The sequence below is a fragment of the Bubalus kerabau genome, chromosome 2, assembly GCF_029407905.1.
Source record: "Bubalus kerabau isolate K-KA32 ecotype Philippines breed swamp buffalo chromosome 2, PCC_UOA_SB_1v2, whole genome shotgun sequence".
NCBI classification, from domain to species: Eukaryota; Metazoa; Chordata; class Mammalia; order Artiodactyla; family Bovidae; genus Bubalus; species Bubalus kerabau.
The window spans coordinates 37,911,516-37,934,751 of NC_073625.1; the positions used below are offsets into that span (position 1 = coordinate 37,911,516).

Here is a 23,236-nt window from a genome sequence, read left to right on the forward strand (position 1 = left end):
AAGTTACAGTTAAACCTAATTCACCCTGACGAGTAAGAGTTTTTTCTCATAACTTTTGTAGGTAATGTGAATCTACTTTGTAATATGTTTTCCTCACTAGCAAAGAGTTAAACTACTAGTCTGCTTGATATAATTTATTTACATGTCATGCTCAATACAATTTTTTTCTGAATATTACTATTACACATTGGTCCACTGAAAATCTTGCCCACCTCTAGAAATAGCTTTACTTAAGCTATTAATTTTAAAAAAAAATATGTATCTTTCCTGTTGATACTGGAAGGAAAATCATGCTTCACTTGGAACCTCATTCTGGTGTTTAGCAAACCATTTAGTTTGATTGAAAAATCCTTCCTGCTTGCTGCCAAGCCCCATATTTTTATCAAAGGGAAACAAAAGCAGCTGGATATTCTGATTATACTTCCTATATTCTTGGTAGTCTTAAATTCATTATTTGGAAAATTTTCATTAGGTGGAATTTTCATTAAGTGGAATTATTCATGTTTTTATGCTATCTCATTAATAGCATCATTTGACTTCCAAGATGAGTATTACTAAGGCTGAATCTCATGATATGTTTGTCAGTTTCCAACAAAACTCTATTTGTTTTTCTGCATTTTTGAAGGCTTAGACAGTTTCATGAGAATTTCGACATCCAGAGACTTCCTTGGTTAAATTTATCTTTCTGAACAGATAATATTTAGTAAAATAAATTTAAAGAGAGTCCTGATAAAATAGATGACTTCTTGGGAATGAGTTTAGAAAATGTTGAGAATAATCTTTTAAACCATAAAATATAGTCCCTTAGGAAAGACTTTTAGAAACAAGTCTTCTGAAACTCAGCTAGAGAAACATGCAGAAAAAATAATTCGATTTGGGTAAACAGTAAGTTTCTTCTCTTGATTCTGTGTTAAATCTCCTGCAAAAGCATTCATGGTCTAACTTCCGATAAATCATGTTTTTTATAATTATAGAGTTAATATAAAATGATTAGAGACTGTGAATATTAAATTATCAAAATTAGGATTTACATCTTTTAAATTTTCACATATATTTCACTTCATTTGTTTTTTACCCCTCAATTTTTCTCATGCTTATATAACTCATTCCTTTTATAACTGGACATTTAAGTTTCAGTTACAAAACCTGGGAATGTTTTCTTTTTAAAAAAAAAAACTCAAAAGTATTTTGACTGCATATCCATTGATTGATGTATATTAAATTTATAACTGAAAACTTTGATTAAATATGAACTAAAACTAGCGGTTTACCATGCATTTTGTAGAGGACAGTATCGGTGCTTGTTAACTTGAAGATCAGCTGTATATACCTTACATTTCAAGACTTGGAGATATTCGGTCATTCAAATATTCATTAGGTATCTACTAGCACGTCAAGCACTATTATAGGTGTTGCACTATTTTATACCTTTCAATGTTTTAACACTAGAATAGTTGGTACCATTTATGCCTTAGGAAAAGTTTCTATGCTCTTTTATATTTGTCAGTCCTTCATAATTTTAATATTACCTTCCTCCCAAATATGGCTATTATATTTTATAAGGAGACAGACACCTATTTTTCCTTTAAATTATATAAATATTTTATTTGTTGAAGTTAATGATTAAAATCCACTGTGAGCCCTCCATCCCCCTCTCCTCCTCCAGACCTTTGGCTTTGGACAACAGAGGTTAAGGTAATACTAACGCCATGAAAGGTCTTAAGAAAAACAATTAAGCATGGAGAAAAACCTTCCGTCAAAATGGGTTGAGTCGTATTCCAGTCCCCAGAGGTGAGAATGGGTTCACCTTTGCCCACATGAGAGCATCATTCAAGGAGATGGTGGATTTCCCATCTTCAAGGAAAAATACAGGACCCTGCACAGTGGGAGTCACAAGAAGAGAGGATGAGATTATGAATTTGCAACTTTAAATTTAATTAAATTTAAAAATTAAAGTTTAGATTTAAAAATTAAAAATTAAAGTTTAAAGTTTAAATGAATTTTAAACTTCCATACACAGAATCACTGTCATCAAAAAACCACTGGTGATATTTAAGCAATGCTGATAGGAAATTTAAAGAGAAACACAAGATTTTCTGAATTGCCACCAAACAGAGAAACATTTTTAAATGCCCTGATGTTTTTCAAAATGGAATTTGGCTTTATCATCTGAGTTCTTTTAATTACAATAGGGCTGTCAATGACAAAAGATATTGTTAATCTATTAATTACTACAAAGTTAACATTTATAAAGGCATACATGCTTAATAATAGACTTCACCCTTTACATCATACAGCCTACATCAATACAGCTGGTTAAATTATTTAAACCAGAAACTCAACTTGCTTTCCAGAAGATGAAAAATACACTGCTATATACGTGTATATATAATATAGAAGCATGTCAATTTTGTGATTTATAAGCATATCTATAATTTAGTTACATCAGCTATTTTGTATATCAAGGGTAGTTCTGAAGAACTAAATCCAAAAAAACCTTTCAATCTGTATCTCTCGGGGCCTAGAAGAAAAAGCATGATTTCAGAAACACAAAAATGAGATAAAAACTTAATTTCTTCATTATGTTCTAAAGTTATCAGGCTTTGGACTCTGATTTCAAATGATTAGGGGCTTCCCCGGAAGCTCAGATGATAAAGAATCTGCCTGCAATGAGGGAGACCTGGGTTCGACCCCTTGGTTCAGAAGATCTCCTGGAAAAGGGGAATGGCAACCCACGCCAGTGTTCTTTGCCTGGTGAATTCCATGGACGGATGAGCCTGGCAGGCTACAGTCCATGGGGTTACAAAGAGTTGGACATGACTGAGCCACTAACACTTCAAATGATAAGAGCTTGCTGTTAGCAAATTATTTTCCGATATTCAAAAATCCATTTATATGCAGTAGACAGCTTCCTATTCACAGGTACTTGAAATTTCAGTTTTAACCAGGACACATTAATTTTCTGCAGGAACAAAAATACCCCAGGTGAGTAGAACTCCCCCTGAATTAGTCATTTGTGCTTAAGTGTATGTCAGATAATTAGTAGATCCTTTCTTAAGGTGGGTTTGGGTGCAGAGAGGTTAGACAGCCTGTGGAGTAGATAGATTGTCTCAGAAGGAGAAAAGGCCCTGAAGAGGAGGAAGAAACAGGAAGTCTGTCAAGCAGTAGAAGTGGTACATGCAGGGCGGTTAGTGGCACTGAGGATACAGTCTAAAAGCTGCAAGATGGTTTTGCTATTAATTATAAATGACTGAATTTACTGCTTTGGTTCTTAATCTCTGAACATGAGTGGCTAGTAAGCACATGTCCTACTTGGTTTCCTGCCTGTGGTTTGGAATAGACTGGTGTGTTCTGAAGACTTAGTTTTCAGGGTCAAGTCAAGCTGCAGTTAGAGTTTTCATTGGTAGCAAGACATCTGACAAATTAACCCCCTAAACACCTTTCTCCACTGATGTGGCACATTGGTGTCAGACATGTAATTAGCTACGTTACATTAGAGATACAAGAATCCACTTAGTGACGCGTGATGATGCCTGGGAGATGGCATTCTTTTGGTCCCATCTGGTCTCCAGTAGTACTTCATGGGGATTCAGCTTTGTTTACTTCTTGGGGACACCTACAACTGCTCCTGGCTCTGAAATGATGAAAGCTTCTCTATTTTCTGGCGATAATGGCACCCCTGGGCCACACGGGCAGGCCTGGCATTGTTCAGCATCGTTGCTTTGCACACGAGGGGCCATTCCTTGGCAATTAGCCATCCCTCATGATAGAGCCCTGTAATTTTGAATGACTGAGAAGTTCACTAAGTCAATTTAAGAATATGCACAATATATAGATTTATCATACATCTCTCAGTTTTTAATTGCTTTGTTTGTGTTTATAAAATACCAATGGAGACTATAAAGTTACATTTAATCTACTGAGAGAACAATTTGTAACTGTGTTGACTGCTGCTTTGTCTCCCTTATTTAATTTCCCTAAGGAAATGATCTCTATGTATTTTAAAACATATGTTACTAAGTATACATGCCATTTGTTACTAAGTGTATCTGTTCTATGAATTGCTTTTATGATAAAAAGTACAATGACTATGTCTCTGGATTTATTTTAAGGAGAGAGAAACCACTTATATCAAATACAAAAGCTTATTAAGGGCAATATTTTCTCACTGGACCTCAGGTTTCTTTATACTTTTATTCAGATTATTTTAAGTTCTAATTTCAAAAAGTAATGAAAAAACAAAAATGATGGGCATGCATAATTTACACTTGACATTAGGCTGTACCTGGATTTTCAATCCCGTAAGACAAGAGATGTGAATATCGGAATGACTGGGAAGATTCGACCCAGTCACATAATCTGGTCCAACAATTCCTCTGAGTGGTTCTTCCTTTAGTCTCTTCAGTAAAGTTGCATAAACCAGTCTTTGTGAATCAGAAGGGGGTGTATATGGAGAGTCTTCTGATGATCTGTATTTCCAACAGATATTCCATTTTTATTTTTGTAGAATCACAGGATTGTCAAGGTTCAGATTAAAAACAGTCCCCAATGATAATTTAGTCCTTTGTAAGTGATGGAAAATTAACTTTAGATTTAATTTATAGTAAAAGGAAGGACTTGAAAAAGGCAGGAGAGTGTTATAAATTATTACTGAGTGTGTGCTAAACAACCCAAGATTCATTCTCCTGCCAAAATAAATAATGAGACAACAATTTACAAGTCTGTCTACAATATTAAGCAATACATTCTGTATTCAATTTTTATATCAGATTTCATATTCACTCACGGGTTGACAATCTGTGTGCAAGCTCTCCATGCGTCCAGTTCCTCAGAAAGGTGTTCAATTTTTAAAGGCACTGACACCTTTCGCCGTTTTAACAGCTGACTGAAACATGCCAGAAAGAAATTAACATCTGACATCCATGAGGAAGACAGCAGAAACGCAAATGAATTTTAAATAACTGCAATTTTAGATATAACCACTGTTGTTCACATATCTATGTGTATATGTAAATATATGTGTGCACGCCCGTGTGTAACTCTCTGGTAAGTCAAACATATTCAATAAATGCTGGATGATAGGATGAGCAATGCTGAGTAACACTCAGGGAAATTCCCTTTTATCTTAATATTGTTGAAAGTTGCTTTCCGTTTATGGTTATGCTGCTGGCATAGATTTTTCCTCGAGTGCCTTGACATCAGAGATTCTTCCAACAGCTCCAGGCGCAGGCCCACAGTAACACAGCCCTCCACCTCGACGACAGGGTAAGTCGGGAAGGAGAGAGCTCCATTTCTCTCAGAACCCCGTGCCCACAGGAAGGAAACTCAGAATAACTGCTTCACCACAGACTCGCAGCATCTTTAGGAGTCACCTACTCTAGAGATGGTATTTTGGGGGGACAAGGCACTGAGTTTTATTTTTGAGTACGACAAGTTTTATGCATGAGGGTTAAGTTCAGCAAGCTGTCCTGAAAACACAGGAGTTTGGCAGGTAGGTTATATCTGAATATAAAATATGAAATAGGGAGTATCTGCCACTGACCGACCTCTTTACTTTGCATTTCTCTACTGTGAAGATGGGCAAGCTTGAAATACACAGTTTCTCATCTTCTTTTAAAAGTGGATTACACAGTCCTGGCCAGTGGGCTGCAGGCACACAGCATGAAGACTTCCTTCCAGAGTCAGAGGCTCCTGCCCTCTGTGGTCTCCATCCGGTCACCCTCACCTCCCCTTCCCACTTCAAGTGCAGGCACGATACACAGAGGGAAAGAAGCTAGCGGGTAACTCCAGGCCACTCAGGCAGGAGGAAGGAAGCCAAGGATGTCAGAGTTGAAAGAAGGGAAGAATCCAGATCCTTGATGGAATCTGCCCAGATGGTAAAGAATCTGCCTGCAATGCAGGAGGATCCAGGTTTGATCCTGGGTCAGGAAGGTCCCCTGGAGAAGGGAATGGCAACCCACTCCAGTGTTCTTGCCTGGAGAATCCCATGCACAGAGGAGCCTGACAGGCTACAGTCCATGGGGTTGTAAAGAGCTGGACATAACTGAGTGACTAATACTTTCACTTTCACTCACTGTTAATTTGTATCACTTACTGCTGCTTTATCATGAAGCACATGCTTAGTAAATAAATGGACATGTACAAAATGTATTTGTTGCCTCTACAATGCACTTAAGTCGCTAACCGTCTCAGTGAAAGGCACTCACTTCTCTAATGTCTTAATCAGAGAAAAACTGTTTTTACCTCGTGTACTCATACAGTGCTGGAACGATGCTCTGATACTGCCTTCTGATAGCCAGTAACGCGCCAACATACCCACATAATATCAGCAACTCATTTCGAGCTCTAGAAGAGAATATATTTATTTTTAAAAATTCTATTATCTGAGGTACAGAACATTGCTCTTATATAGTTATTGAACTTGTGTCTCATTTTGATGAGTACCATAGCAAAATATGCTTAGAAAATTTTCTAAGTGTAAAGATGTTTTATTCATCAGTTAACTCCTATTCAGACATATACCAAATAATACAAATCGTATTTTAAAATAAAGGTCTTTGAATAATATTGAACTCTTGTCTTCTTGTTTTCCTCTCTCCCGTCGGTCCCTGCGACTCCTGCCAAAGTGTCACAGGCTGCTGCACCAGTTTTCCCATGTGGCATTGCACCAAAAGCAGCCTAAAGCCTCGCTAAGAAATATACATGGTTCTCGGGACTTTAGCTACATGGGCAACAGTGTCCTTAAATGATATCTGAATTCAAGGACGGTGTCTATTTTTTTACTTTCTAGCACTTTCACTTCTTTGCCCAACCTAGTATGCTTTGTGTACATGGATTTTTAAGAGCTATGACCACTACACAGACCACTGGGGACATGTGGTCCAAAATCACCCCAAAGCTCTGAAGTAGCCCTGTTTGAACCAGGTGTGTCTGTGTGTGTCTTTGTGTACAGACAGACAGACACAGACACACACACACACACACACGATATTAGGAAATGGGGCCAGTAAGATTTATCTTAGGTTTCAAAGTGACCTCTCTGTTTTTATTTAAGGATAAAACAAAATGTAATTTTTCTACATATGCACCTATCTGTCCAAGATATCTTATTTCTTCATCTGAACACCAAAAACAATACAGCCATTTTGAAACATTGTATAAGTTTGGTTACGTATTTTGGGGGAAAAGTACTCACTCAGTACATGTATGCAAGGCCAGTTTTTCAGTACGAATATAACTCAACAGGTCAAGAACGGGGTAAATGGTGTCCAAAGTCCAATCTGAACTACTGATGTGTTCTGGCAAAATAAAACCAGCGTCTCTAAATAAAAGGATTAAAACTTGTTCATTCAAATTTTAACTTTTGTGACTGATTCTTTTCTGGTCAACGCCATCTACCTCTTTATTTTCTAGATCCCAGTCAGGTCCCAATACCAAACCATCAGCAATCTCTTTCATTTTTAAATTCAGGATGGCTAGTACTTGATTTTCAGAGAAGGTGATGGCACCCCACGCCAGTACTCTTGCCTGGAAAATCCCATGGACGGAGGAGCCTGGTGGGCTGCAGTCCATGGGGTCGCTAAGAGTCGGACACGACTGAGCGACTTCACTTTCACTTTTCACTTTCATGCATTGGAGAAGGAACTGGCAACCCACTCCAGTGTTCTTGCCCAGAGAATCCCAGGGATGGGGGAGCCTGGTGGGCTGCTGCCTATGGGGTCGCACAGAGTCGGACACGACTGAAGTGACGCAGCAGCAGCAGCAGCAGCACTTGATTTTTAAGCCCTTTTTCAAAATCAATACAAATGAAAATACCAAATAAAAGAGTAGATTTTAAATTATACTACCAACTAAATACATACCTTTGATGAAGTCAATACCAATAGGAAGGGCTTTTTCAGGTTCTTGACTTAGCAAGTAATACTTTATAGTTTCAAATATTTTGCCATCAGCATGGGCTGTCTCAGCTAACTGCATACATTCTTCTACTGTGGGTAGCTTGCACTAGAAAAGAATTGGTTTGATGACAATGCTACTAATATTTATAGGAATAAAAGCAATAGTATTAATATAAGTACTAAATATTTCCAATATACCTGGTATGTTTCTCTAATTAAAGTTGCTGAAAATAGATGTAAAAAAATAATCTGTACTGGGAGCAGACATTTATGTTAATGTCTTTAAGATCTAATAACAATAAATATGATATTATCTAATGAGTCAATACTTTTAAACACACAATAAAAAAGGTGGAAGAAAATTGTCCTGATTGTGATAATGGGATTAATACCCACAAATGTCATTTAGCAGGAATGCTGAAATTAGTTATTTTAGAACAAATATACTCACCAGTATCAAAAATTACATTAAATGTAGAAAACACAAAAGGTAATGCTTATGTGTCCTCTACACGGTACCTAACTTTCACTTGACCTTGAGACACAGCAACTTTATTTTGAGCAGGAAGGCAAAAAAAGGACAAGCTCTTTATAGCTTTGTGTTTTAGCTTTGACATTCTGAAATGCCACGAAGTGGAGATTTGAGCCTATGAAATTATATTACTGCAAAATGCAAAGCAACGTTTTTTCAAATAATTTTTCTGTTAAAACTGAGAATCTACTCTTCCTTCATGGAAGTTCTGCTTCCAAAACGTGGGTGGAGATTAATTTACCTTTTATGTAAACTTCTGATATGTTCATGATTTTTGAAGCACAGATGTTAAGAGTGTGCTGGTTTGCTTCTTAGTGAGGCTACACAGCTTACTGCCCTGTCTCACTAATCTTTGCAAACACTGTGATGCAGCTTCTGCTGCAGAAACATCTGTGTCGTGACGGAAGGTGATGTGGTTCATCCACAAGGTCAACTATCTCCTTTGAGATTTGTCACTCTCATCCCTTCTCTTTTTTTAAAATCCCCTTAAGTTACTAAGATTGTTTATTTATTAATGCATTTATTCAACAGTTTCATATTTTTTGCTGTTTAAAAAATATTGATTTATTTGGCTGTGCCGGGCAGGTCTCAGCTGTGGCCTGTGGGATCTAGTTCCCTGACCAGGGATCAAGCCCGGGCCTCCTGTATTGGGAGCATGGAGTCTTGGCCACTGGATCACCAGGGAAGTCCCAAATGGAATATTTTAGACCCCTCAACCTCTCGAAAAATTTACAAACTAAATTACAAGTGCTCATGTGTATGTGACATTTCATCTAACGTTCCCCATCTGTATTCCCTGAAAGCCAGTTATTTGTTGAGCAACTACTATATGGCAGGAACTGTGCCTGGTTAGACAGAAAAAACGTTTCTTCACTTTGATATATGCTCAGAGAGTAGAGGGAATTAATGGTCCCCACTGAGATTTCATTCTGACAGAATATGATAACAGCAGGTTGATCATTCCTGTAGTTCTTACCCTTCATTCCTGTAGTTCTTACCCTATCTTAAAATTCTCAAAGCTATATAACTTAATATTTAAGTATAAGTTTTAGAGGAGTTGCTTGGTAGCCTAGTGGATTCCAGGCGTTTACTACTGTGGCCCTGGGTTCAATCCCTGGTTGGGGAACTGAGATCCCCCAAGCTGTGCATTGTGGCCGAATATAATACACACACACACACACACACACACATATATATATGGATTTTTAGTCTTGTGAAATTCTCCAGAGTTAGTAACACATTTATACATATTAACTAGTCTTTCTAAAGAGTTATTAATGAAGTCTAATCCAAGAGTCCAATTATACCCTTTTAGAATGTATGATAAAAGGAGCAGGTGAACACTGTTATAAAACTATGTACACAGATGATTTTCAAAATGAAAATCACGTGTGTACATGGTTTAATAATCTGCTTTTTATTTTACTGTTCTACAGCCATCCATCAATAAAAACAGAACTTCATCATTTTTTAACAGATTAACAGCACTGACATATAGAAATGTACCATAATTAATACAATCTCCTTATTGCTGAATATTTTGATCACTTTTGTATGTAATCTTGATAGATTCCTATATTCTGTAATGGAGCATTTATAAAAAGCACTTTAGAATAAGCATGCAAATTTCATTATACTTCAGTAATTCTTTTCAAGATCCTATTTTTTAAAAGTCAGCATGCATGTGTAGATGCTAAGTCACTTCAGTTGTTTCTCACTCTCTGCGACTCTATGGACCGTACCCCACCAGGCTTCTCTGTCCATGGGATTCTCTGGGAGGGGGTACCTAAAGATGCAAAGGGCTTGCGATGGGCCGTTACATGTGTTGACACTCTCATTTCAACATTAACCAATTATGGCAAGTTCCTTACCTTCTCTGAGTTCACTTTCTTTATAAATTAGGAACAGTATGCCCTGCTTTTCACAGTTTTGTGGGACTTGAGTCAATAGCCAACAGATGTGAACATTTAGAACAGCCCTCAAAATACAGTAGAAATTCAATGTTTTTTGTTACTGTTATAATTTTTGCTGTCTTTATAAGAGGATCCTGAAAGGATCATATGTTTGTTTCTCTGCAAGAATTTCTATTTGACCAAACCTAAAACTAACGAAATCACAGCATGGCATTCCAAATGGGAACAATGAGTATCGCTAGCATACCTTCTCATGGAGATCGTTTCTCTCTTCAGTACACCCTGGGTAGAAAGCACAGAGTTTTACTAACTGTAGTTCACTGTCAGGAGTCATGAGGAGAAGGTCAGCTGCCAAATCCCTATTCACATGACAAAAGGGGAAACGTCAATGAGGAAAAAACTGAGAAACAATGTTTTAGAACTCTTTCAAAGGAAGGAGAATCTCTTGTGCCTTTCTATTTACATAAAGAGTACTGATTTCCTACTTAATTCTGAAATTCCTCTAAACGTGGATTACAGAAACCAAAGGGCATGAAGGAAAACTAGGTAATACCTGTATCCAACCGATGGAAAGCTAAAAAGAAAATAAATTTGAATATCATGAATATGTGATGAAAGCCAAGAAAAGGTGAACTTTTACTAGTAAGTGTAAAAGCAAAAAAGAAGTGTTCTTGGTTTATACAAGCATATTCTCTTAAGATAATGCAGCTATCTTAATAACTGTGTTTTAAATTTGTGGAGCTCTACTAATAGCCACGAGGATTATACACTTCACCTGGAGGTAAGCCTGGTCCATGTATTTCAGTGTACGCACTTGATCCTGGTTTCTGGTACACATATATATGGCTGCATAAAGGAAGGGCTCTTGAAGGGAGTTAAGAAGAAACAAGTTTGCTTTCTATTAAAAGCATCCTCTGTGGCTCAGCAGTAAAGACTGCCTGCAATGCAGGAGCCACAGGAGACATGGGTTCAGTTCCTGGGTCGAGAAGATCCCCTGGAGGAGGGCATGGCAGCCCATTCCAGTATTCTTGTCTGGAGAATCCCATGGACAGAGGAACCTGGTGGGCTACAGGCCGTGGGGTTGCAGAGTCAGACACGACTGAACAACCAAGCATGCACGCAACACAGGATGTATACTCAGATGAAAGATCTTTAATCCTCTTCAAAATTTAATATCTATAGTTTGCTCCGTTTTCAATTTTTAGAAAGAAGTAATCACATTTTATTTGAATGAGATGCTGGCTTCTAGCATAGAGTCAGTCACCTTTGTGGGTAAGTGTCTGAGTTAGACCTCATGCTTCCGGTTGGGTTTGAGGCAGTAGAGAACTGGGTCCTCGGGAGGCCGGTCAGTGTTAAGATGCATTCACATCTGATGCTGACGGTGGGGTACCACTCAGTTCTACAGGGGGAGGGAGCTCTTACATCACTGTGAGATATGGGTCAATTTTAGAGTAACTCTAAGATTATCGATTCACTCTGAAGCCCCCAGACCCAACAGGAAAGACTGGGAAGCTCTGTTCTCTTTCTGACTTAGCTGTAGTCAGCTGAATGTCTGAGTTCCCCCAAAAGCCCTAGGTTGACATCTAACCCTCAATGTGGTGGTATTAAGAGGTAAGAGTCTTTGGGAGGTTGTAGTGCAGAGCCCTGAGGAAAAGGGTTAGTGCCCTGATAAAGGAGGCCACAGAGAGTTTCCTAACCCTTTTCTCCATGTGAGCACAGCAAAACCAGCCAGTAAGAACCAGGAAGCCTGCTCTTATCAGACACCAAATCTGCCAGTTTATCTTGAACTTCTCTCTCTCCAGAACCGTGAATAATACATCTCTCTTGTTTACAGGCTACCCAGTCTGTGGTATTTTACACTAAGACAGTAGCTAAGTGTACAAACTGTAAAGCCAATTTATGTAACTTTTAGTTTTGGTCATAAAATTTACTGAGACCAATAAGTCTCAGTAAACTTATGCTACTGTCGAGCATCCAGTGAATTGCATATGCAGGGACAGCAGTGTCCTTAGCTGTGATCGTCACCATCATCGTCCTCTGTACCATTCAGCAGTGGCGTCTGCATTATCCACTGTTCAGACTGGGGGTATGTGTGCAGGCAATGCGGAGAAGTGAAGTCCTGACAAGCAAGCTTATTTAAAATCTCTCAAGGTTCTAAGTATTTTGGGGAAAGAGAAGGTAGAAGTCTAAAATCATCTTTATTCAACAAGCCCCTGTTGATGGACAGGACCATCTCCGTCATCCACAATGAAGCACGGTCTGCCCTAGGAAGCAGGCTCTGAGGCACAAGGGAGAACAGCTCTGAGCTCCAGCCTCCCCAGGTCTTTCCCAGGTTTAACTCTGAAAAGCAGAGCTCCCCAACCTCCGGGATCTAACGCCTGATGATCTGAGGTGGAGCTGATGTGATAATAATAGAAATAAAGTGCATAATAAATGTAGTATGCTTCAATCATCCCAAAACCATCTCCCCACTTCCGGTGTGTGGAAAAATTGTCTTCCACGAAACTGGTCCCTGGTGCCAAAAGGTTGGAGACTGTTGTCTTAAAGCATCACCCAAGTTGGTTCCAAGTGTACAGTCATACCATCTTTGTTATCACTCTCCACTAGAAAAGGGACTTTATTTTCTAAACCTCTAACTAATACACAAGTGCCAGCCAGAATGAGTGTAGATATGCAGTATTTACAATGTGGGAATGTGTGGTCCTAATAATCTTAGAAAGTGCATGTCTATTGTTTCATGATGCTTTATGTGCTTGAAATCTCACAAATTAGAACCGGGTTACTTCAGAATAAGTGACAGTAGATTTCATTATATGCTCACAGTAGTTCTTACTATTAATTCACGTTCATAGCACCATTTCCTTCACAATCTTATCTTTTATTTTCAAAGGAGACATTTAAAAATGCAATATCTTTAAATGTGATATTTTTAAAATATTGCATTTTAAAAATATCACATGCAGCTTTTTAAAAAATGCATTTTATCACTAGGAAACTATTCTTTAACTTTAGAAATGCTCACCATATACATATATATATATATGTACATATATATATATATATATAAATATAATGGACTATTACTCAGACATAAAAAGGAGTGAAATCAGGTCATTTGTGATGATGTGGCTGGATCTAGTCTGTCATACACAGTGAAGTAAGTTAGAAAGAGAAAAACAAACATCACATATTTTAATGCATATATATGGAATATAGAAAAGTGATACAGATGAACCTATTTCCAGGGCAGGAGCCCAACAAAGACATAGAGAAAGGACTTGGGGACACAGCAGGGGAAGGAAAGGCTGGGACTAACTGAAAGAGCAGCACTGATGCATACACACCACCACGCATAAAACAGATTGCGAGTGGGAGGCTGCTGTGTAACACAGGGAGCTCAGCTCAGGGCTCTGTGATGACCTAGAGGGGTGCTGGGACGGGGCTGGGTGGGAGGGGGGTCCAAGAGGGAGAGTATGTATGTAGACATGTAGCCGATTCACTTCCCTGTACAGCAGAAACTATTAATAACATAATACTGTCGAGCAATCACATTCCCCATTAGAAAAGAAAAATGCTCACCACGCTGGGATCATCATGCACTTCCTCGCCAGTAACTCCAGGGCATAGTGGGTTGCGGGTGCTGCGGGCTCTCCCAGCACAGTGCCCACACACACAGCCAGCTCCAGCTCGTTTCCACGAATCAGGTACGCCATAGCCAGCTTGCTCAATGAGAAAATAACGACTTCAGTTTCACAGGTGATCAGCAGGATCATTACTCCCCGCCAAGCTCACAAAGTAGATCAAGTTGTATTAACCTATAGCCAATTATTCTTATAAGATGGTGAGTGTAATATTTCTATAATGTACTTGTCCCTTCTCCAGGGGATATTCCCGACCCAGGGACTGAACCCAGGTCCCCCAAATTGCAGGCAGATTCTTTACCATCTGAGCCACCAGGGAAGCCCACTGGGTACTTAGGCAAGGGCAACTACAATTTTCAGGTGGGAAAGCTGATAAAGGGACATAGACTAACTTTTATAATTTAAGAGTTTTGAACTTTGCTTAAATTTTTGGAATTAATAACAATGGTCTGTCTGAAATAGCCTCAACATGTCCTTCAGTCCATCAGACAAAGTAAATTCTTAGAATCTTCCTCAATAGTGTACAGTGATTATCAATTATCCCTTACAGCCAATATATCTAAGGACACATGCAAAATAGAACCGATATCTTTACTTAATGGTTTTCCCATGACATTAGTGGATTGAATGAAAAATAATTTAAAAACATAACTTGTGAAGAACATACTAAAGTGTTTATAAAAACAACTGCTTTCAAAAGTCAGATATTCTGAGTTCCAGGCCAGTGATTTTTCCCTTCACCACATTAGTGCTTCTCATATATGATAAAAACTTAGAGTAAGACTGTCACAAATATGTATCTTGTGATAAAAATTTTAAAATAGGTGAATAAAAGATTTCATAATCTGCAGAGTTAACCTGTGTTTATTGAGTATGGAATTGCTCAGGCTCAGAAAGCATGCAAAACCAGATCTTACACAGAAAGTCACCATCTTTCCCTCTCAAACATTATGACACACATGAGCCACCCTGAAATGTACCTCAATATTGTCCACAGCCAGGTGGCAACAGGCGGCTAGAACTGCTCGGCCATCCTGAAAATACCATTCTGCCAGCTCTCTGCAGGCTTCCTGCAGGAGTCTAGGAAGAAGAAGCATACATATTCAATGGAAACACAAGGACTCCATCATAAAAGTAAATGCATGCTCTTTTATAATAAGCTGATTAAGGGCTCAAACAAGATTTAAATGTATATCCTTGGTTTAGGTATAGAGATTGATTTGGGGGTAAAAATCAGGAAAGCAGTCTTTCTTGGTAGATGAGCTGACGAAACACCTCCCTCTCCCAATTTTTCCTCTTTTCAGAAAAGCCTAATTTTAAGAATTTCCTATCCTACACTGAATAATTTATGCCTCAGCTATGGGGGCAATTAATATGAAAAGAATTATAGGTGGAAAATTTATGTGGAGATGGGAACAGGGGCAGTGTATGTTGCTAATAGATCATTAAATGCCAAGTTTAGAAATGGCAGGGGATAGCAGCAAAGGACCAGGAAGGAATATGTCAGTCTTAATACGCTCAACATTTTGTGATCATTTTTCACTTGATAAGTGTCCTAAAAGTTTAAATATCCTATTTTCTGGAGCAATGATAGGAGCAAAGAGAAGAAAGGCAGATTATTAGATTTGAAAATGATCAAAAGGCTGGAGAATCCTAATTTTTATTCCTTTTAAAAACGTAAGTATTTTATTTTTTTTTTTAGATTAAAAAAAAAAAAGCTTACTGGATTACAGTTGATTTATAACGTCGTGTAGTTTCTTCTGTATAGCAAAGCACATACATACACCCACCCTTCCTTAGATTCTTTTCCCGTATAGGTCATTACAGAGTATTGAGTAAAGTTCCCTGTGCTATACAGTCGGTCCTTATCAGTTATGTTTTATATATACTAGTGCGTATGTGTCAAGAGGCCCGGATGTTATTCTAGACTAACGCTAACACCGGGTTGTGAATGATGTCAGGGAGATGCTATCCACACCGAGTCTATGGTGAAACATTCACAAATAGCATTTTATTTTCACTGTCTCTCTTCCCCAGCAGGTTTGATCAGATTTTCAAGGATTTAGGTGCTTTATATGCAATTACTGTACTGAAATGCAGTTTGCTTTTCTGGAAGCTATGTAAGATGTGTGCAGGCTGTGTCTACGTGCCTGACTTTTCCCTCCTCATCCAGGGGCAGATGCTGTCATGAAACGAGACTGTGGTGAGAAATGCAGTTGAGGACACGGGACAGCCAAGCGCTCTGTGTACAAGGAAGGATGATCTCAAAAACTAAAGGGAAACCAGCCACAAAAATATTGACTCCAAGCAAAGGATGAGTCACTCACTCGTTAAAGTCTTCCTTGTAGATATCATCAGAAAAAGAAGGTCCTTTGGCTGTCGAAACATGGAAGGTCTGCATATTTCCCTCACAAGCAGCCTGGAATTTAATGCAATCTTTGGTTAATCTTTGGCTGTTAATAATAGATCAACTTCAGAAAATTATTTTGAACAAAGTATATTCAAACCATGTTTGAAATTTATACTACAATTTGGAGATACCCTTAGAATTTGGAAAACAAACAAAAAAAACCCCATAAATTACACTGTATCAACATGAAGCATCAAGTCTACTTGAAAGAGTTGTTCAACTGTATACAATGTTCGGCAAAATAGACCAGATCAGAATTCAGAGATGCTTGCCTGTTTAAAGATCTAAAAGAAACTCAGAGTGATCAGAGCAAAGGCAGGGTGATGGAAATGTCCAGGAAAGAAGGCCGGGATACAGGCAGAAGCCAATGCACCTATGATTTTATCAATGACGTGAACATGACCACCCCCTCCCAAACATGCCCCCACAAAGCTGTGCAGCCCATGTAAATTACATGTTTTTACCTGTGCAACAAGCAGAGCTTCTTTAAGCTGACCTCTTGACATAAAAAAATGGACCAATTTTTTCACATCACCAATGGCTATGCAGTATGGAATGACATCATCCTTATCTTCCTGGATTAACTGATCAGCTCTCCTAATAAAGCAACAACAATGTTTTTTACGAAATACTAATTTCAAGGTTCTCAGCTGCACTCAGATTTTCTGAAATGCTGAAAATATCTAAAATTTGATCAGCATTCACAAAGACTTAGCTTTATAATCACATCATTACTGGAGGATAAAAGTTTTCTGAAACAATACGATAGGCACTTGTTTCTTCCATAAAACATTGCAGATTTTCCTATTTTAAAGGCACTGAACAGGTCTTAAATCAATATAGCTTATCTACTAAAGTGAGGAATATATTTTTCTGAAAATAAGTTGTTGCCTAGATACGTTTGATGGAATATCTACTCTCAACTGGATTAATGTCTACTTTATTAAAGACAGAGAATTTTAAATGTCTTAATGGCACTGTAATGAACGGACAAACTTTAAACGCAAGCAGGCTAAAATCATGAAAAAGGATAATTCAAGAACACAGATATTGATAGTAAAATGCAAAACATTGTTAGTGCCCCAAGCAGGGTAGTTCAAAGAAAAATGTTCCAGATATTTGAGGGGGGAGAGGGTACCTGAGTTTGGAGATTATGGAGGATACATATGTCTGACTGTCTCTCTCTCTCTCTCTGTATCCATCACTGTCTGTCTGTTTCTCTTTTCCTGTTTTTGGTCCCACTTTCTCAACGACCAACCTCATTAACTCCACTCTTAATGTTTAACCTAGGTTTTGTTGAAAACTAACTTGGCATATTTAATCTATGCTGGCATTTGCATTAAACTACATTTTAATTGCCAACCTCTGGGAGGGTGCAATAGACACTTTTCATATGGTCTGCCTTCCCTGGTGGCTCAGATGGTAAAGAATCTACCTGCAATGCAGGAGACCTGGGTTCGATCCTTGAGTCGGCAAGATGCCCTGGAGAAGGAAATGGCAACCCACTCCAGTATTCTTGCCTGGAGAATCCCACGGAGGGAGGAGCCTGGCAGGCTACAGCCACAGGTTTGCAGAGTTCGACATGACTGAGCAACTAACAGATCACTGTTAACAGTCTTCAGTTCCTAGGGTTTTTCCCAACAAGGCTTTCACCATCTGACTCTGACTTCCCTGTTACAACTGTTAAGAAACACTCTCTTCCTGGACATTTACAAGTTGGACTCAGAGACTGCCTTTCAATCTGTGCAAATGCAACCATTTGCATAAAACATAAACTTGGAAGTTGAAGGGAGATGATTTTCTGGCCACCATGTGAACTAAGGAGTAGAGAAAATCAGGCGGGTTGAAACAAAATTGTTCTGTGACATAAATATCCTCTGCTAACTTGACTTTATTAAGGTCTCAGTGGGAGCAAGGACTTTACAATTGTCTGGTGAGGGTACATGAACTGAGAATCACTCAGGATTCTTAGAGCTTAGGATAAGGAGCCTGCAGTCTGAGGGCTGGAGCCAGCCTATTGCTTCACTTATTTGGGGAGAGTAGTTGCTGGAAACGGTCCCCTTTCCCTTGGTTAATGTGTTAATCCACCTGGATTTCATGATTAGTCTCTGATTGATTTTATTGGTACTTGTGAGTCACAGCTGAATTTTTTCTAAACTATGCAACAAAAACCAAATGCTTCATTTTTAATGCCAGAAACAAGGTAATTACTCACTAAACAGTACTCGTCAGTAACTGGCACATAGTGAGGACTAAATATTTGTGGACTGAATGAACAGAACAGGATAGAGAATAGTCTTATGTTATGCGTTGGAATGCGTCCCCCTCACCGCCATCAAAAGAGCCGTGGAAGCCCTAACCCGTGTGCGTGCTTAGCCTCTTCAGTCGTGTCCAATTCTTTGCAACCCTATGGCCTGCAGCCCACCAGGCTCCTCTGTCCATGGGATTTCCCAGGCAAGAATACTGGAGTGGGTTGCCATGCCCTCCTCCAAGGGATCTTCCCGACCCAGGGATAGAGCCTGTGTCTACTGCATTGCAGGCTAATTCTTTAAAGTGAACGTGACTTTATTTGGAAATTGGGTCTTCGCTGAAATAGTTAAATTAAGAGGGTTATACTAGATTAGAGTAAACTCTAAATCTGATATGACTAGTATCCTCGTTCAAAAGGGGGAAATGTGGACTCAGAGACACATGGGGGATAATGCATGTGAAGATAAGGGGGCCACCGAAGTGCCAAGGGCTGTAACCACCAGAAGCCAGTGGAGAAGAGTGGACCTGATTCCTTCTTGAAACCTCCAAGAGAAAGCAACCCTGGCGACAGCTTGATAGTGGATCTCTAGCCTTCAGAACCTCCAGAATCGGGAGAGAACACATTTCTGTGGTTTGAAACATTCTGTGGTCCTTTGTTATGGCAGCTCTAGTAAACCAATACTCCTCAGAAAAAAATCTTGTTTTCTGCATTCCAGTCAAGGACATCCAGGTAACCAGTGGTAAAACGTCTTTACCATCAGCACTACTTGACATCCATACATTTCAACTGCGATACATTAAGCAGTGAGCATGTTGACTGATCCGTCCTTTCCTCTATCAACATGGGGAAACTCGCCTTCCACCACTGTTCTTATCAGATGTCAGGTCAAATACAAAAATGCCAAAATGACTTATAACCGATTCGTTTAATTTATTGTATCAGGAGATACAAAATTCAGTTATCATTTAAAACAATGGGAAAGTAAGAAATCCCAAGGGCTACTAGCATATGTACATGTTGTTTCCATTTTAACAAAATGTTAAACGTCCATCTGGGCACAGATGGTCCGCCTCACCTCTGCATCAGCTTCTTCCAGTATTTCACAGACACACTTGGCGCAACTGACAGGGCTTTGTCCCACTAGAACGGGAAAAAAGCAGAAACAGACCCATTTGGAGTGTGGTCTAATTCTTAACAGACATTTATTTTAAATGAACTCAAATATATAATGTAAGTTTTTAAGCTGAATACACTCAGGAAAGCCGCTCTCAGATGGTGGGAAAGGAGCCACACCTCTGCTTGGCTCTATTTCAGCCACCACCCACCTCCAGAAGGCAACCAACGTTCTCAATTATAATAGGATGGATCCATCCTAACCTTTTTGGAGAACTCTATTTTGCTTATTCTGTGCTCCCTAAAGACTGGGACGTGCCAGAGGAGCACTCTTCAGCAGCTGACCCTCAGAGAAGACACTTCTCTGGGGCAGTGTGGGATGGACAAAGTGTTAGGGGAGTCCAAAGGAAGCAAATTAGCCAACATAGATTTTTTTTAGGAATTAAAGACTCCAGGCTTAGGCAGTGGTTCTCAAAGGCAAGGCTGTGTGAGGAGAAGCTGGTGTGTGTGTGTGTGTGTGTGTGTGTGTGTGTGTGTGTGTATGTACGCTGTGTCATGTCTGACTCTTGCAACCCCATGGGCTGTAGCCCGCCAGGCTCCTCTGACCATGGGATTTCCCCAGCAAGAATACTGGACTGGGCTGCCATTTTTTTCTCCAGGGCTTGCTTAGAAAAGCACCCGTGTTGGGCTCCATCCCTGGAGCTCCCGATCCTGTTGTCTGGGTAGGAAATGCATATCTAATGATGTATCTATTGATAACAACGCTGATACTGCTCCCCGGGATCTCACTGCAATAGCTCCTGCTCTGAGGCACACCCTTGATATCAGGTGAGCAGAGGACCAACCAGACCTGGAGAAAGACAAGCTGGAAATTGAGTATTTATGAATACTGTGTTAAACTCTTTTGATTTTGCTTTAACAGGCCATTACCTCTCCAAGTTCAACCATCAGCTCACAGTATCTCTGAATCTGTCCCAGTCGCAAGTGTATCTGGGCAGCTTCCTTCAGTCTTTCCTCTTTGGTTGGGACACCAATACCACCACCAAACTTAGACATCTTCACTGTGGTGAGTTCTTGGGCTTCAGACTGGGTATGAAGAAAATGAAATTTCCTGAATTTTGTTACACAAAAGCTAGTGATACTTATAAAAGCATCATATGGATACACACTTTATAAACATACAGAGCTGGAAATTAAATATTTTTTAAAAATCACTGCTTTTTGTCCATAAAGTATAATACTTCTTTAAACGTAATATTTTGTTACGGTAGACAGTGGGGTTTGGATGTGGCTGGTGCTGGTGGGAAGAGGCTGACTCTGATTTTTCTTAAAACTCACCAGAAATCCAGAGGTCAAGAGGTAGTGAGTGATAAAGAAGTATATGACTGGTGGAAAAAAAATATATAAAGGATTTTAATAAAAACCTAAAAATTACTGGCTCACTCTCGTTGGCTTCTATAGTGCCAAAGGTAACTGTTATAGTCATTAGGTGCTTGTAATCAAAGCAGAGACATTACTTTGCCAACAAAGGTCCATCTAGTCAAGGCTATGGTTTTTCCAGTAGTCATGTATGGACCTAAGAGTTGGACATAAAGAAACCTTAGGGCCAAAGAAGTGATGCTTTTGAACTGTGGTACTAGAGAAGACTCTTGAGAGTCCCTTGGACTGCAAGGAGATCCAACCAATCCATCCTAAAGGAGATCAGTCCTGGGTGTTCATTGGAAGGACTGATGTTGAAGCTGAAACTCCAGTACTTTGGCCACTTCATGTGAAGAGCTGACTCATTGGAAAAGACCCTGATGCTGGGAAACACTGCAGGCGGGAGGAGAAGGGGACGACAGAGGATGAGATGGTTGGATGGCATCACTGACTCAATGGACATGAGTAAACTCCAGGAGTTGGTGATGGACAGGGAGGCCTGGCATGCTGCAGTCCATGGGGTCGCAAAGAGTCAGACATAACTGAGCAACCGAACTGAACTGACTGAATCGAAGAAGTACTTCTTTATGGAAATGACTGTTTCTTACACCATCAAATCCACACCCTTGGCACAGTGCTCCCCATGGTCAAGTCAGTGGTTAAGTCAACCACTGATACTTCAAATATAAAAGCTTCTTCTTTCTCATCCCAGGACTGGTTTGCTATTGACATTGCATATCACTTCATGTACAAGGTGTACTGAAATCCATGAAAGGATAAGATATGATCATTTTTATATCCCAGAAGACAGCCTAGCAGGCCTCTGAGACAAAAATCACACACATGATCATCTGGTAATAGGGTAAAGGTAAAGCATTTCAAGGATCTTCCAAGTGACGTCTGAAGAATTTCATGAGATTCACTCTGTGGAGATCATGACTGCCTTAGTCTGCTCCCAAATAACTCATACTATCATGATCAATTTTTATTGAAGATTTGTCTCTTTAGTGTTCATTTATTTTAGCCTATCCACTCTAATTATATACATTAAAATAATTTTCATATTTTAATGACAAAAAAGCAAAAGTAATTTTTGTTTTAGCACAGCACAATCGCATATGCTACTTACCGTTCTGAATTTAATCAGATGCTTCAAGTGCATTATTCCTTTGCAGTAGTTCTGAGGAAGTAAGCTATCATCTTGCCCTTTTATCACTGCAACTAAGTTCCATAAATTGTCACTGCCACCTGGAGGCTAAAAAGTTGATACAGGACACCCAAAGACATAACATGAAGTAAAAACTTCAGAGCATTTTGCATCTTTAAAAATACGATGCAGGCATATAAAACTTGAGAAATTAACAAAACAATATTTCCCTTATTGTTGATTTTTTAAAAAAGAAATCTGTGTCTCTTTATTTTTATTTGTGTTTTTGACCACACACCAAGCTTCATGCAGGGTGGTCTTAGTTTCCTGACTAGGGATCAAAGCCAGACCCCTGTATTGGGACATGCAGTCTTAATCATGGACCACCAGGGAGATTCCTACCTTACTTACAGGTTCTGGTTTCCACTTGCTTTCTTACACTGGGACAACACAAGTAAAGATGTGAACTTCATGACAAAAAGTCGTCATGACTCTTTTTGGCTAAAGGGGAAATTTTCACATTTAATTCTTACAATACTTACAGATAAACATTCTGAAAACCATCTGAGTTTTTTCATACGAAGGTTTCCACTTAGCTTCTCTATCTCCTGTTTGATATCTCTTGACACTTTGCCGCAGAGCAGAGGGGGCGCGCCCTGCTCTATGGCAGAATCTGGAGAAGGGACACAACCTAATGAGAAAAGCGCGCTTATCAAACCATATTTAGAAACAAGGTCTAATACGTGCAGAGTTTCAATACCTGTGTTCCCGATGATTTCTTCCCAGGATCTGTCTGCCAGAATATTTATTTGTAAAGGAGTGATTAATGGCGTTAATGACCAGAGTCTCACTGTAGAGTCCCGGGAGCATGAGGCCATTGTGAAGGGGCGGCGTGGGTGGCATGTTAAACCT

At 39.2% G+C, this 23,236-nt stretch overlaps 1 protein-coding gene across 3 annotated transcripts in view; it reads right to left on the reverse strand.

Annotated features, from left to right (window-relative positions):
• Positions 1-1,601: 1,601 nt before the first annotated feature.
• The window catches only part of WDR17 (WD repeat domain 17), a 71,036-nt gene continuing 49,401 nt past the window's right edge, over positions 1,602-23,236 (reverse strand). For 2 of the 3 annotated variants that reach the window (XM_055567474.1, XM_055567473.1), the window contains 16 exons: positions 23,085-23,234; positions 22,867-22,997; positions 22,307-22,432; positions 20,689-20,844; positions 19,721-19,785; positions 16,859-16,991; positions 16,312-16,403; positions 14,965-15,064; positions 13,923-14,062; positions 10,591-10,702; positions 7,863-8,004; positions 7,196-7,298; positions 6,244-6,345; positions 4,787-4,885; positions 4,286-4,469; positions 1,602-1,876 (listed from right to left, as the gene is read on the reverse strand). In XM_055567474.1, the coding sequence (XP_055423449.1) occupies positions 1,757-1,876; positions 4,286-4,469; positions 4,787-4,885; positions 6,244-6,345; positions 7,196-7,298; positions 7,863-8,004; positions 10,591-10,702; positions 13,923-14,062; positions 14,965-15,064; positions 16,312-16,403; positions 16,859-16,991; positions 19,721-19,785; positions 20,689-20,844; positions 22,307-22,432; positions 22,867-22,997; positions 23,085-23,234 (1,955 nt within the window). In that variant the 3' untranslated portion in view covers positions 1,602-1,756. Of the gene's footprint in view, positions 1,877-4,285; positions 4,470-4,786; positions 4,886-6,243; positions 6,346-7,195; positions 7,299-7,862; positions 8,005-10,590; positions 10,703-13,922; positions 14,063-14,964; positions 15,065-16,311; positions 16,404-16,858; positions 16,992-19,720; positions 19,786-20,688; positions 20,845-22,306; positions 22,433-22,866; positions 22,998-23,084; positions 23,235-23,236 lie in introns of those variants that run through there. The other variant, XM_055567475.1, reaches the window with a different exon arrangement.